At 37.4% G+C, this 13,918-nt stretch overlaps 1 protein-coding gene across 1 annotated transcript; it reads left to right on the top strand.

Annotated features, from left to right (window-relative positions):
- The first annotated feature begins 239 nt into the window (after window positions 1-239).
- Window positions 240-12,133, top strand: meak7 (MTOR associated protein, eak-7 homolog). The gene is made up of 8 exons (XM_072695172.1): window positions 240-308; window positions 2,932-3,110; window positions 7,193-7,420; window positions 8,080-8,224; window positions 9,507-9,905; window positions 10,025-10,143; window positions 10,883-11,065; window positions 11,579-12,133. Exons 1-8 carry the CDS (start codon window positions 248-250, stop codon window positions 11,744-11,746), a joined length of 1,482 nt encoding a protein of 493 aa, XP_072551273.1. The 5' UTR covers window positions 240-247; the 3' UTR covers window positions 11,747-12,133.
- Window positions 12,134-13,918: the final 1,785 nt, after the last annotated feature.

The following is a 13,918-nucleotide window of genomic DNA, read 5'->3' as shown; positions in this document are numbered from 1 at the left end:
AATATCATATCTTTATATATGTGTATGTGTGTGTGTGTGTGTGTGTGTTTCCCCCCAGTATTACTGTAATGAGTAATATCCCTGTCATTAGAAGAGGTATTGTATTGGTGCGGAGCTGCTGAAGGCAGGCAGGCATTACGCTCAGCCCATCATCACGCCCAGCTCGCAGCCATATCTCTCATGCCCTTAAAAGGCGCTTTTTTCGTCGCCTGCTGTTCAGAGGAAAAGCGCTGCAAACACACGGCGAATGAAGACAGGCCACCGTGCGAGCTGGGCTGCCCCCTCCTGGTGGACGAGGGGACCTGCAGGTAAAGGTGCACGTATTTATTACACTTTACAGTGAAATGTGTCCTCCGCATTTAACCCATCTGGTAGTGAACACACACTCACACACACACACACACACACACACACACATGTGTTAGGGGCAGTGAGTACACACACACACCCAGAGCGGTGGGCAGCCAACTCCAGCGCCCGGGGAGCAGAGAGGGTAAAGGCCTTGCTCAAGGGCCCAACAGTGGCAGCTTGCCGAGCCCGGGAATCGAACCCACAACCCTGTTATCAATAGCCCGGCGCTCTAACCGCTGAGCCACCACTGCCCCTTATTAAAGGGGAATTTATTTATTATTATTATTATTATTATTATTATTCAAGGTACCACATAATGCATTTATTGAGTATTTTAAGCTGTTGAGCTATAAATAATAGGCTTTTTGGATTTTGTCTACATCACCATGAATTAGGGCTAATTAACCAGTGGTACCATTCATCACTTCCCCTTCCAAGCACACCCGCACTCCATTCTCAGGGGGTTTTCTGAACTCCTTATATGTTCATTTTCTAAATTGTAAACAAAGTGGTTTTGTAAAATAAATAATTCTATAAAAATATAACTATTTATGTCTACCTCTTTTACTCATATCTTTAGTTTACAGTATGTTCATCGTTTGATTCTGTGTATAGTCTTGCTTGTACAGTGTAACTGCCTGTTTTCTGTACATATGACAATACAATTCATGTGTATTCATATTCATATTCAACAAATCTTGAATCTTAAATCATGTCATGGTACTGAAGGAAATTACTATGATTTCTAATTCACTACGCTGTAATGACTCATCTGTCATGTGTTCAGGCTGACCCGTGTGACACAAGATAAGGGATAATTAGTGCTAAGGTCAGTGCTTTATAATAATGGTTAAAAAATATATATCAAATTACAAAATACAATTCTCTTCTTACTGCTGTGGTCAGAGCTTACTCTTATAGCTGTGGTCAGAGCTTACTCTTATAGCCGTGGTCAGAGCTTACTCTTATAGCTGTGGTCAGAGCTTACTCTTATAGCTGTGGTCAGAGCTTACTCTTATAGCCGTGGTCAGAGCTTACTCTTATAGCCGTGGTCAGAGCTTATTCTTATAGCTGTGGTCAGAGCTTACTCTTATAGCTGTGGTCAGAGCTTACTCTTATAGCCGTGGTCAGAGATTACTCTTGCTGTTTTCTTTTTCTGGGGCAGAATGAGTGACAACAAATGCTTAATAAAAACAACCAAGTCTGCTGTGCACTAGTTTAAGTGTTTTGCTAATAAGCAAGAGAAGTCACCGTCACCCAAATCGTGATTAAAATTCTGCTACATGAGCCTAGTAGCTTTAAAGCAAGAAACAAACTTCCCACACTGACGTCCAGCTCAACTTTTATTGCTATTTTTATTATTCTGTTATTACACTGCATGACTTTAATTCTACTAGTATTGAAGTCTCTATGCAGCATACTGTATGTGTCATGTGCAATACAGAGTAAACTAAACTTTTAAATATACATTAGTTATATTAGTATATTAGTGAGTTATACATATATATTATATAATATATAATAAATATATAATATATATATATATTTACTTATATATTCATGCACACACACACATATATATGTGTGTGTATGTGAATATATAAATATATATAAACAAACTTTTAAATATACATGTAAACATGGATTTATGTGAATTATACATGTATAATATATATATATATATATATATATATATATATATATATATATATATTTATTTATATATTCACATACACACACACACATATATATATATATATATATATATATATATATATATATATGTATGTGTGTGTATATGTGAATATATAAATAAATATAAACTCTTGAAACTCTTGAAATTAGAAACTAATATTTCATATTTTATTCATATAATCATAATATTATACATAATATATATATATTATATAATATATATATATATGTATGTGTGTGTATATGTGAATATATAAATAAATATAAACTCTTGAAACTCTTGAAATTAGAAACTAATATTTCATATTTTATTCATATAATCATAATATTATACATAATATATATATTATATAATGTATATATATATGTATGTGTGTGTATATGTGAATATATAAATAAATATAAACTCTTGAAACTCTTGAAATTAGAAACTAATATTTCATATTTTATTCATATAATCATAATATTATACATAATATATATATTATATAATTTATAGGCTATATATATTCATCCTAATTATCCTATTCATATTCATATATTCTAATTTTCGACATTCAGCATAACTGATTTCTTATTATGGATAAAATTACATATTTTCATGGTTACGTAGCGGATCAATCACAATCACCGGGGCGGTTCGGTAAATTACCGGGCTCTGTCCAGCCAATCAGGCTGCGAGTTTCTCTATTCTGATTGGTCTCCGGGCGATGACGTGTCTCCGGGTTCCGGAAGAGGCTGTGTGTGCAGTGCGGGCTGTGGTCTGTGCTCAGCGTGTTGAAGTTCAGCTTCAGTGACTGATTGATTGAAGTGATTGATTGAAGTGATTGAAGTGATTGATTGAGATTGATTAAAGTGTCATTCCATCGTTTCCACATCGCCCAGGTAGGAGACCGTCTCCCCAGGCTGTGATGGGGAACACAGAGAGTGCTGTAGTTCACAGACGGCTGCTCCGCTTTCGGCCGGATGAGAGACCCGGTATTGAGGGGGTCTTTGACAGACTCCAGAGTTCCAGCTCAGGAAAAGCCCCCCCAGGGAAGGTCTTACTCGTCGACAGTCTCAAGGTTGGCCTGAATTACAGTCTACACAGCAATGTAGTCCCATTTCCTCAGTTTATTACATGGGTTAATCATTATGTGTTATATGAATGTACCCGTAATTGTTAATACATGATAATATAAAGAAAATATACAGCTGCTTATTTACAATATATATATATATATATATATTCATATATTTCTATACAGTGTGTTGGTCAATACATGGTTTATTTGTCATTTGCACAAGATCAGGACATTGCCATGCATTGATAACAATTCTAGCTACAGCTGGATAGCACTAATATTCAGTAATATACTACATATACAGATCTACATATACTACATATACAGAAATATACTACATATACAGAAATATACTACATATACAGAAATATACTACATATACAGATCTACATATACTACATATACAGAAATATACTACATATACAGAAATATACTACATATACAGAGATATACTACATTCACAGAAATATACTACATATACAGAGATATACTACATTTACAGAAATATACTACATATACAGAGCTACATATACTACATATACAGAAATATACTACATATACAGAGATATACTACATTTACAGAAATATACTACATATACAGAGATATACTACATATACAGAAATATACTACATATACAGAGATATACTACATTTACAGAAATATACTACATATACAGAAATATACTACATATACAGAAATATACTACATTTACAGAAATATACTACATATACAGAAATATACTACATATACAGAGATATACTACATTTACAGAGATATACTACATATACAGAGATATACTACATTTACAGAAATATACTACATATACAGAGATATACTACATTTACAGAAATATACTACATATACAGAAATATACTACATTTACAGAAATATACTACATATACAGAAATATACTACATATACAGAGATATACTACATTTACAGAGATATACTACATATACAGATCTACATATATTACATATACAGAAATATACTACATATACAGAGATATACTACATTTACAGAAATATACTACATATACAGATCTACATATACTACATATACAGAAATATACTACATATACAGAGCTACATATACTACATATACAGAGCTACATATACTACATATACAGAGATATACTACATATACAGAAATATATTACATATACAGAAATATACTACATATACAGAGATATACTACATATACAGAAATATACTACATATACAGATCTACATATACTACATATACAGAGATACACTACATATACAGAAATATACTACATATACAGAGATATACTACATATACAGAAATATACTACATATACAGAGATATACTACATATACAGAAATATACTACATATACAGAGATATACTACATATACTACATATACAGAAATATACTACATATACAGAGATATACTACATATACAGATCTACATATACTACATATACAGAGATATACTACATATACAGAGATATACTACATATTCAGAAATATACTACATATACAGAAATATACTACATATACAGATCTACATATACTACATATACAGAGATATACTACATATACAGAGCTACATATACAGATCTACATATACTACATATACAGAGCTACATATACTACATATACAGAAATATACTACATATACAGAGATATACTACATTTACAGAAATATACTACATATACAGATCTACATATACTACATATACAGAGATATACTACATATACAGAAATATACTACCTATACAGATCTACATATACTACATATACAGAAATATACTACATATACAGAGATATACTACATATTCAGAAATATACTACATATACAGAGATATACTACATATACAGACATATACTACATATACAGAGCTACATATACAGATCTACATATACTACATATACAGAGCTACATATACAGATCTACATATACTACATATACAGAGCTACATATACAGATCTACATATACTACATATACAGAGCTACATATACAGATCTACATATACTACATATACAGAGCTACATATACAGATCTACATATACTACATATACAGAGCTACATATACAGAGCTACATATACTACATATACAGAAATATACTACATATACAGAGCTACATATACAGAGCTACATATACTACATATACAGAAATATACTACATATACAGAGCTACATATACTACATATACAGAAATATACTACATATACAGAGCTACATATACTGCATATACAGAAATATACTACATATACAGAGCTACATAAAATGTAGTAAATCTAAAGAACTAAATATACAGAACTAAATATTTTAAATATATAGACACTAAATGTAATTTAAAAAAAATGGAGGAGGAAAGTAAATGGATAAGGCAGCACTTTTATTGTTATTATTATTGTTATTATTATTAAGACACACGGCTGATTCTATGACTGTGTTATTACTCATAAGAATAAAAACCATGTCATGCTTGCCAGCAATGTAGTCACATTTCCTCAGTTTATTACATGGGTTAATCATTATGTGTTATATGAATGTACTTATAATTGTTAATACATGATAATATAAAGAAAATATACAGATGCTTATTTACAATATATATATATTCATATATTTCTATACAGTGTGTTGGTCAAGACATGGTTTATTTGTCATTTGCACAAGATCAGGACATTGCCATGCATTGATAACTATTCTACAGCTGGATAGCACTAATATTCAGTATTCAGTAATATACTACATATACAGATCTACATATACTACATATACATAAATATACTACATATACAGATATACATATACTACATATACAGAAATATACTACATATACAGATCTACATATACTACATATACAGATCTACATATACTACATATCCAGAAATATACTACATATACAGATCTACATATACTACATATACAGATCTACATATACTACATATCCAGAAATATACTACATATACAGATCTACATATACTACATATCCAGAAATATACTACATATACAGATCTACATATACAGAAATATACTACATATACAGATCTACATATACTACATATACAGAATTATACTACATATACAGAGCTACATATACCACATATACAGAAATATACTACATATACAGATATATACTACATATACAGAGCTACATATACTACATATACAGAAATATACTACATATACAGAGATATACTACATATACAGAAATATACTACATATACAGAGATATACTACATTTACAGAACTATACTACATATACAGAGCTACATATACAGAACTAAATATTTTAAATATGTAGACACTAAGATGTAATTCTACGCTATGTACAAATTTATCAGACAAAAGATAATTTAAGAAAAAAATGGAGAAATAGGGGGAAAGTAAATAGATAAGGCAGCAATTTTATTGTTATTATTGTTGTTGTTATTATTATTATTATTATTATTATTATTAAGACACACTGCTGATTCTATGACTGTGTTATTACTCATAAGAATAAAACTATGTCATGCTTGCCATATTTCCATTTTCCATCACATTTTTTTAAATGGTCTAAAAGAATGAATGATCCGTCCGCAGTCCTACAGTATCTTCTGTAGTGGTGGGATTTTTCTTCTCCACCCACAGCCCCACAAGTTCTTTCCCAAGACAGTTACACATGTTCTCAGTGATATTTAAAGCTGGGGGATGTGTTTTCTATGACATCACCTGAACTTCCTCTCGCCTCACTCCTCATCCTACTCCATCACTTGATCAGTGATGTGGCGTCTTGCCTTGTCTGGCGTGGTCTTTTGTTGTCGAGAGGAAAGGATTCAAAACAGATACTAAAGATCAGTGTGTTTCTTTTGGGCATTTATGCAATTCATCTTCACTACCAGTGTACCTCATATAACATCTTCTATACCTATCATTTTGTCGCTATCACTTAACCTTATAGCTCCATAATGTCAACTTTGCAGATTTAAATTAAGTCAAAAAGTGAATATCAGCTGCAGTGATATGTACACCTCCTGTAATATTTCTGTAGTACTGCCTTATCTAAATAAATAACATTTATAATAATAATAATAATTGTCCAAATGTGGATGTTTTATAGGTAACTATGAGTCAAATGGCCCCAGACTCCATGATTCAGAGAGTCTTTGAAGGGATGCTTAGTGTGGACCCTGGAGTGCCACCGCTCCCTGGTGGTGGGGTAAGTCGAGAGCAGCTGGTGATCTTCCTTGCGGATACTCTTCGGGGCACGGCGGAGGAGCGAGCGCCACTGGTCATGGCGATGGCACACGGAACCAAGACAGCTGCTACCACTGATCAGATTAATGGGGTAAGTATTGTCTCTGAGTGGTTCTCAAATCATGGCACCATGAGCAGTGTATGAGCCAGGCAAATGATTCCTGGCAAATGATTGGTCAGGCAGCAGAGTCTGTTCTCCTAAGCTGATGATGCCGTTGCACAATACTGGAAAGACCTGGTGTAGTAGACTGTATTTAAACTGGGACAGAAGTATACATTTATTCACATTCCACTGTTTTGGGAAATCCTAAAACTGGTTAAAGAAACCATACCTAGTTTAATTCCGTCCTTTTTCACAAGAGTGATGTTGTCATATAGCAGCTGTACAGAAATTGGGGCCAAAGCCAAGTATGACAGTGCAAGAAAACCCCTCCTAAGAGCCCAATGAATAAACCATGAGAGGAACCAAGAATCGAAAGGGGAACCAACCCTCAAAACTGAATAGCCACATTACAATAGCAGTGAGAGATTATGAGAATTATGAATAAAGAAATGAGGGGAACCTTAGCATTCAGCAGAAGATCAGATCACTCAACAAAAGCAGTGACTAATGTTTTTCTGAAGTCTATTAAAAGTTATTATAGTGGATTAGTAATTATGGTAAATATACTAAGTATTAGCCATCACAACATGCTCCCATAAACACTTACTGGGAAGCAAAGAGACTTAAAAGATGCATCTTTTTTACAGTTCTTGGAGGACTTGATTGCAGCTGTAGTTCAGACTCTCACACATAGGGGGCGACTCCGAGGCTGGAGACCAGACCGCATGGGTTTTGGAGCTCCGGGAGTAAGGCTACTGGCTGAACAGTTGAGCTCGGAATTAAAACCCTCAGGTTAGTGATCTCACTTAGACCCATTCGATTTTTACAGCTGATTTTACATACCTCAATTCACACAGACTTCATGACTAATGCAGGGTAATAAAACCTCTCAAGCTAGGAGCGCTGATTTGGGATCTGTTCCTCTTATTACGGTCATTGTATATACGAAACAAGACTCTAGGGGTCTCAAAGTCTGAGTAGATCAACAGGAATATGGGCTCACGTGTCTGGGATTTATGAAGGATTTACAAGTTGACATCTATATTCAATTCATTATTGAATTATTTTTAGTCCGTTTTATTATCCACTGTAAGGACAAAAGTAATGGGACACCTACTTATTGATTGTTCCAGGGTATTAAAAAGGTTTGTCCTGCTTTTGTTGAGGTAACTGTCTCTACTGTCCAAGGAAGAAGGCTTTCTACTAGATTTTGGGGGAGCATTGCTGTGAGGATTTGAGGATTTGATTGCATTCAGCAACAGGAGCATTAGTGAGGTCAGGATGTTGAATGATCTCCACCTTACCTCATCCCTGACTCATCCCAAAATAATTAGTTTGGTGCACCATCACCATCATTCCAGAGAACACAGTTCCTCCTCTGCTCCACAGCTCAATGCTGGGGGGCTTCATACCCCCTCTAGCCCACACCTGGCATTAGGCAGCATGGTGCCAATAGGTTTGTGGTTATCTGCTTCAGAGAGTTCTATTCTATTGACAGTACTTCTCTACAGGGACTAGACAAGCTGTACCAAGTTGTGTGTGTTTGCAATTACACATCTGTGTGAGCAGTGGGTGCAGCTTAAAATAGTCGAATGCATTTATTAGAAGGGGTGTCCACAAACATTTGGACATATGGTGTATTTCGCAGACACATTCACTGGCACTTCAAAAAGAATGGCTCAGGCACATGTGCATGTGTCATACACTAATGTTAAGCAAGTGTTGTAGATCTGTTTGAAGGGATCTGGCCCTCCTTTTTTGGCAGCGAGCCAGAAAAATGACTCAGCATGCCAAGGAGACAAGTGCAAGATGCCATGTTGCTCATTAAGTGATTGAGTGGGTTGAGGGAGGTGGAAGTTCAGGTGATGTCAGTGGAACACAATCACCAGATTTAGATATTATTGAGAACTTGTGGGACTGTGTTGGGAAATGTGTGGAGAAGAAACACCCAGCCACCATAGTAGGTGTGAGGCAGCCATTATGGCCAGAGGAGGAGCTACCGTGTACTAATAGAGACTCTTAGGTGTCTAAAGACTTTGTGTCTGACTGATGCTTCTCTTTTTTTGCTCTGTAGATAAAAACACATGTGATGTCGCTTGCCTAGAGGACTGGCTGTTCCGAATCTCAGAAGTGGGCACGTTCCTGGAGCTCCTGATCGGGGAGGGTCTTGAGGTTGGGTTGACCTCGCGCCCGCCGCCCGCCCTGCTGCCCCAGTGTCGAGATGCTCCCTGGAGTGAGCTCCGTTGTTTGCTGGATCTCCCTCTTCTTATGTTCTTGACCCCTCAGCTGCCTGCAGGACACAACGCTCCCTGGAGGTTGCTGTTCTCCACAAAGATACATGGGGAAAGCTTTACCCGCCTGGTTGGCAGTTGCAAAAGCCAAGGCCCCACCGTCTTACTGGTGAAAGACACCAAGGGCCACATATTCGGAGGCTTTGCTTCTCATAGCTGGGAGATTAAACCTCAGTTTCAGGGTGAGTGAGGAGGAGGAAGAGTAGGAGGAGGGAAGGGAACAGTTAAAAGCAGTTTTGCTATGTATGTGCTTTTTGTTTGTTTTCGTGTGACTGGTCTAATGCTTCTCACTTTTGACCAGGTGATTCCAGGTGCTTCCTGTTCTCTGTGTTCCCATCTATGCAAGTATTCACATGCACAGGCTATAACCAGCACTACATGTACCTGAACCTAGGCCAGCATACTATGCCAAACGGCCTGGTGAGACAATGCATCATTATACATCATTGTACATTCTACAGGGTATGATGGGTAGCCACGAATTGACTGTCATATTAATAATAGTTGTTTTATTCAATAATAATAATTGATAATAATGATAAACATTGTACTATTACTATACATTAATGAGTATGTATAGTCAGCCCATTCCTTAAATATGAGACATTATGGATGTCGAGAACTTCTTTTTTACCCATTCTACCTCCAATTTGGATTTCTCCCCCTATCACATGCAATGCTCCTGACACTGGGAGGGTGAAGACAGACACACGTCAGCCATCGCTTCTTTTTCCGATAGGCCACCAATGAAATGTCCCCTGGCAACCAACTCGCTTAGACGAAAACGCTGTGTTTGCAGCTCTGATGCACCGGCCAGCAGACGCCAGTGCCGGTCAGCATTGCACTGGAGTGATGTGGGGAGAAAGTGCCATCTACCCACCCTGGAGAAAGCACGGCCAATTGTGCTCTGGACTGAATTTGAACTCGTGATCCTTTGGTCATAGTGACCAAAGGACCACTCAGGCCCATAATATTGACAAAATCCTATTCCAAGCTTTTAACCAGTCATTCCAGTCCAATTCCAATTGCTGTTGGACATTTGCATTCACGACATATTCAGTATAGGTTAATAGGCTATGCTGTAGATCTATAATGGAGATCGGCTATAGTATGGAACGTCTTCTCTAAATATTACCCTTTCCCCATTGTCTTTTCTCAGGGTATGGGTGGACAGCATGAGTACTTCGGTCTGTGGCTGGACTATGATTTTGGCCGTGGTCACAGTCGGGCTCGACCACGCTGCACCACATATGGTAGCCCTCAGCTCTCAGGGGATGAGGACTTCACATTGGATACAGTAGAAGTGTGGGGGGTCGGCCTGCCCCCTAAGGAAGAGGACCAGGTCAGCAATACAACAATCTGTAGTAGCACACATTTTAATTTATTCAATTTATTCCTCAGTGTCGTTTAATTGGTCTACATTACAGAACTGTGTTCTCTGATATGATGGTTGGTGCTCCATCCAGTATGTTTGGTACTGTACGTTTGGGATCAGTACTCCTCCAAAATCTAGTAAAAAATCTTTTTCCCTGGACAGTAGCGAGTGTTACTCCAACAAAAGCAACAAAGAATAAGCAGGTGTCCCAATACTTTTGTCACATAGTGTACGTTTGTATATTAAGTGTAAACTGGTGCTCGGGGACGCCAGATGAGCCACATTTTTGCTCTATCACTATGCTCCTGGGGGCTTTGAGATGATTTGAGAACCACTGGTGTATAGGCTTTTAGCTTCTTTAGCACTTTGGGTTTGAGAGATTATGGGACGCCAATCCATCCACATTGTGGCACTGATCATTTACAGTAAATGCAGAAGATTGAGTTTAATTTGTTTGTTTGTTGGGGTGTTGCTTTACAGGATGAGAGTAAGAAGAGCATTCTGGATGTGGATCCCGAGGTGCAGGCCATCATGGAGATGACTGGGAAAAAAATATACAGCCAAGGCCTCAGAGAGCCGGAGGAAGATGAGGCAAGCAGCGGAGAGGTTGCAAAACAACGAGGATTAAGGGATTCGTTTAACACTTAGGAAAAACAAGAAACCTTTCTTGGAGTGCTGCTTTTAAATGGACATTTTTTCTCATGAGATTATATACCGCAGAGTGTTTGTGAGGTGTTTATGTCTGTAATCTGACAGCAGCTGAGTTCCGCTGTACGCTGGATATGTAGCGAAATGGGTGCAGTTTTGTTGAAGTCGTGTTAAATTGAGTGGAAGTGGAGCTGGTTTCCTACTAGGTGAAGAATTCAGTGCTCTGCAAAAGATCAGTGATAAGCTGAGAAGTTCCTAAATGATAGAGAGCATGCAGTACATCCAAATATACACTTACACAGATCAGTGTTACAGTTTGTGTGTGATGAAGTGTTTTACTGATTGATTAAAGAACTAAATTATTGAATTTAAAGTTTTCAGCTGCCTTTCCTTTTTAGGTGTTTGCTTTTCAATAACTGAGTAAAATTAGGATTATGAATGTTGGAGGATTGATAATGAGCAGAAGGCTGTGTACTAATTCATTAGTCCATTATTATTATTATAGTTGTTAGTAATTTTGCTATCGCACACCACCTAAGTGAATCTGAAATTCAGCAATCAAGACCTTCAGCTTCAGTTTAAATGGTTTAGCACAAACTTTGAATGAACACTTTAATAATAACAGTCATTTTTACATGGTTCACACAAGTAACTGACCACACCTTCTGTTAAACATGGTGGAGGCATTGCTACCAGGTTACTGGAACTAGGTTACTGGTGATTCTGGTCGTGACTGTTGGTAAAAGCAGCCGTATTCTGATCTATACTTTCTGCTTGTATTCACTCAAATGCTGTAAAAGTGGTAGGATGGTGCCACACAGTACATACATATGAGTACTGACCCAAAATGAAAGTAACACAGGATCACCCTGTCCAGGAGGTATTCCTGCCTTCTGCCCAGTGATTCCAGTTCACCACCAAAACACTGTGACGCTGACCAGGAAAAAGCAGATATTATTTTATGAAATTATATAAAATGGCTGTAATTTCTAAACACTAAACCATATTTTTCTTAAACCTCTTGAATTAGATTCTGCATCTCAATCAGGTGTCAGGTTGTCCATTGGCAGCCATGCATGCCTCCGCCATGTTTAACAGCGCCCAATGATTCTGGGTAGGCTTAGGCCCCCCCATGACCCTGACCAAGGACTGTAGAGTAGAAGACGATAGCTGTATGAAGAACAGCTGTTGAATTACAGCAGAAAGTCCACACCTCACTCACTCAGGTGGACGTCCATCAGCAGTCATACACGCCTCCACCATGTTTAACAGATGATGCAGTCAATTACTTTTGAGCTTGTGAAAATAAAGGGACTATGTACACTAAAATATAGCTGTAATGGCTCTCAATGGACTGGCACCCTGTCCAGGGGCTATTCCTGCCTTGCGCCCAATGATTTTGGGTAGGCTTGGGCCCCACCATGACCCTGACCAAGGACGGGAGAATAGAAGACGATAGCTGTATGAAGAATAGCTGTTGAATTACAGCAGAAAGTCCACACCTCACTCACTCAGGTGGACGTCCATCAGCAGTCATACACGCCTCCACCATGTTTAACAGATGATGCAGTCAATTACTTTTGAGCTTGTGAAAATAAAGGGACTATGTACACTAAAATATAGCTGTAATGGCTCTCAATGGACTGGCACCCTGTCCAGGGGCTATTCCTGCCTTGCGCCCAATGATTTTGGGTAGGCTTGGGCCCCACCATGACCCTGACCAAGGACGGGAGAATAGAAGACGATAGCTGTATGAAGAATAGCTGTTGAGTTACAGCAGAAAGTCCACACCTCACTCAATCAGGTGGACGTCCATCAGCAGTCATGCACGCCTCCACCATGTTTAACAGATGATTTGTTCATTAACGTTTGAAATATAGCTGTAATTACTCTTAATGGACTGGCGCCCTGTCCAGGGTTTATTCCTGCCTTGCGCCCAATGATTCTGGGTAGGCTTAGACTCCACCATGACCCTGACCAAGGACGGGAGAATAGAAGACGATAGCTGTATGAAGAATAGCTGTTGAATTACAGCAGAAAGTCCACACCTCACTCACTCAGGTGGACGTCCATCAGCAGTCATGCACGCCTCCACCATGTTTAACAGATGATGCAGTCAATTACTTTCGAGCTCGACTAAAATGACTAAAATCGCTCCATTGTCTTCAATTG

The sequence above is a fragment of the Salminus brasiliensis genome, chromosome 13 (assembly GCF_030463535.1).
Source record: "Salminus brasiliensis chromosome 13, fSalBra1.hap2, whole genome shotgun sequence".
Taxonomy (NCBI): domain Eukaryota; kingdom Metazoa; phylum Chordata; class Actinopteri; order Characiformes; family Bryconidae; genus Salminus; species Salminus brasiliensis.
This window is presented reverse-complemented; position numbering and strand designations above follow the sequence as displayed.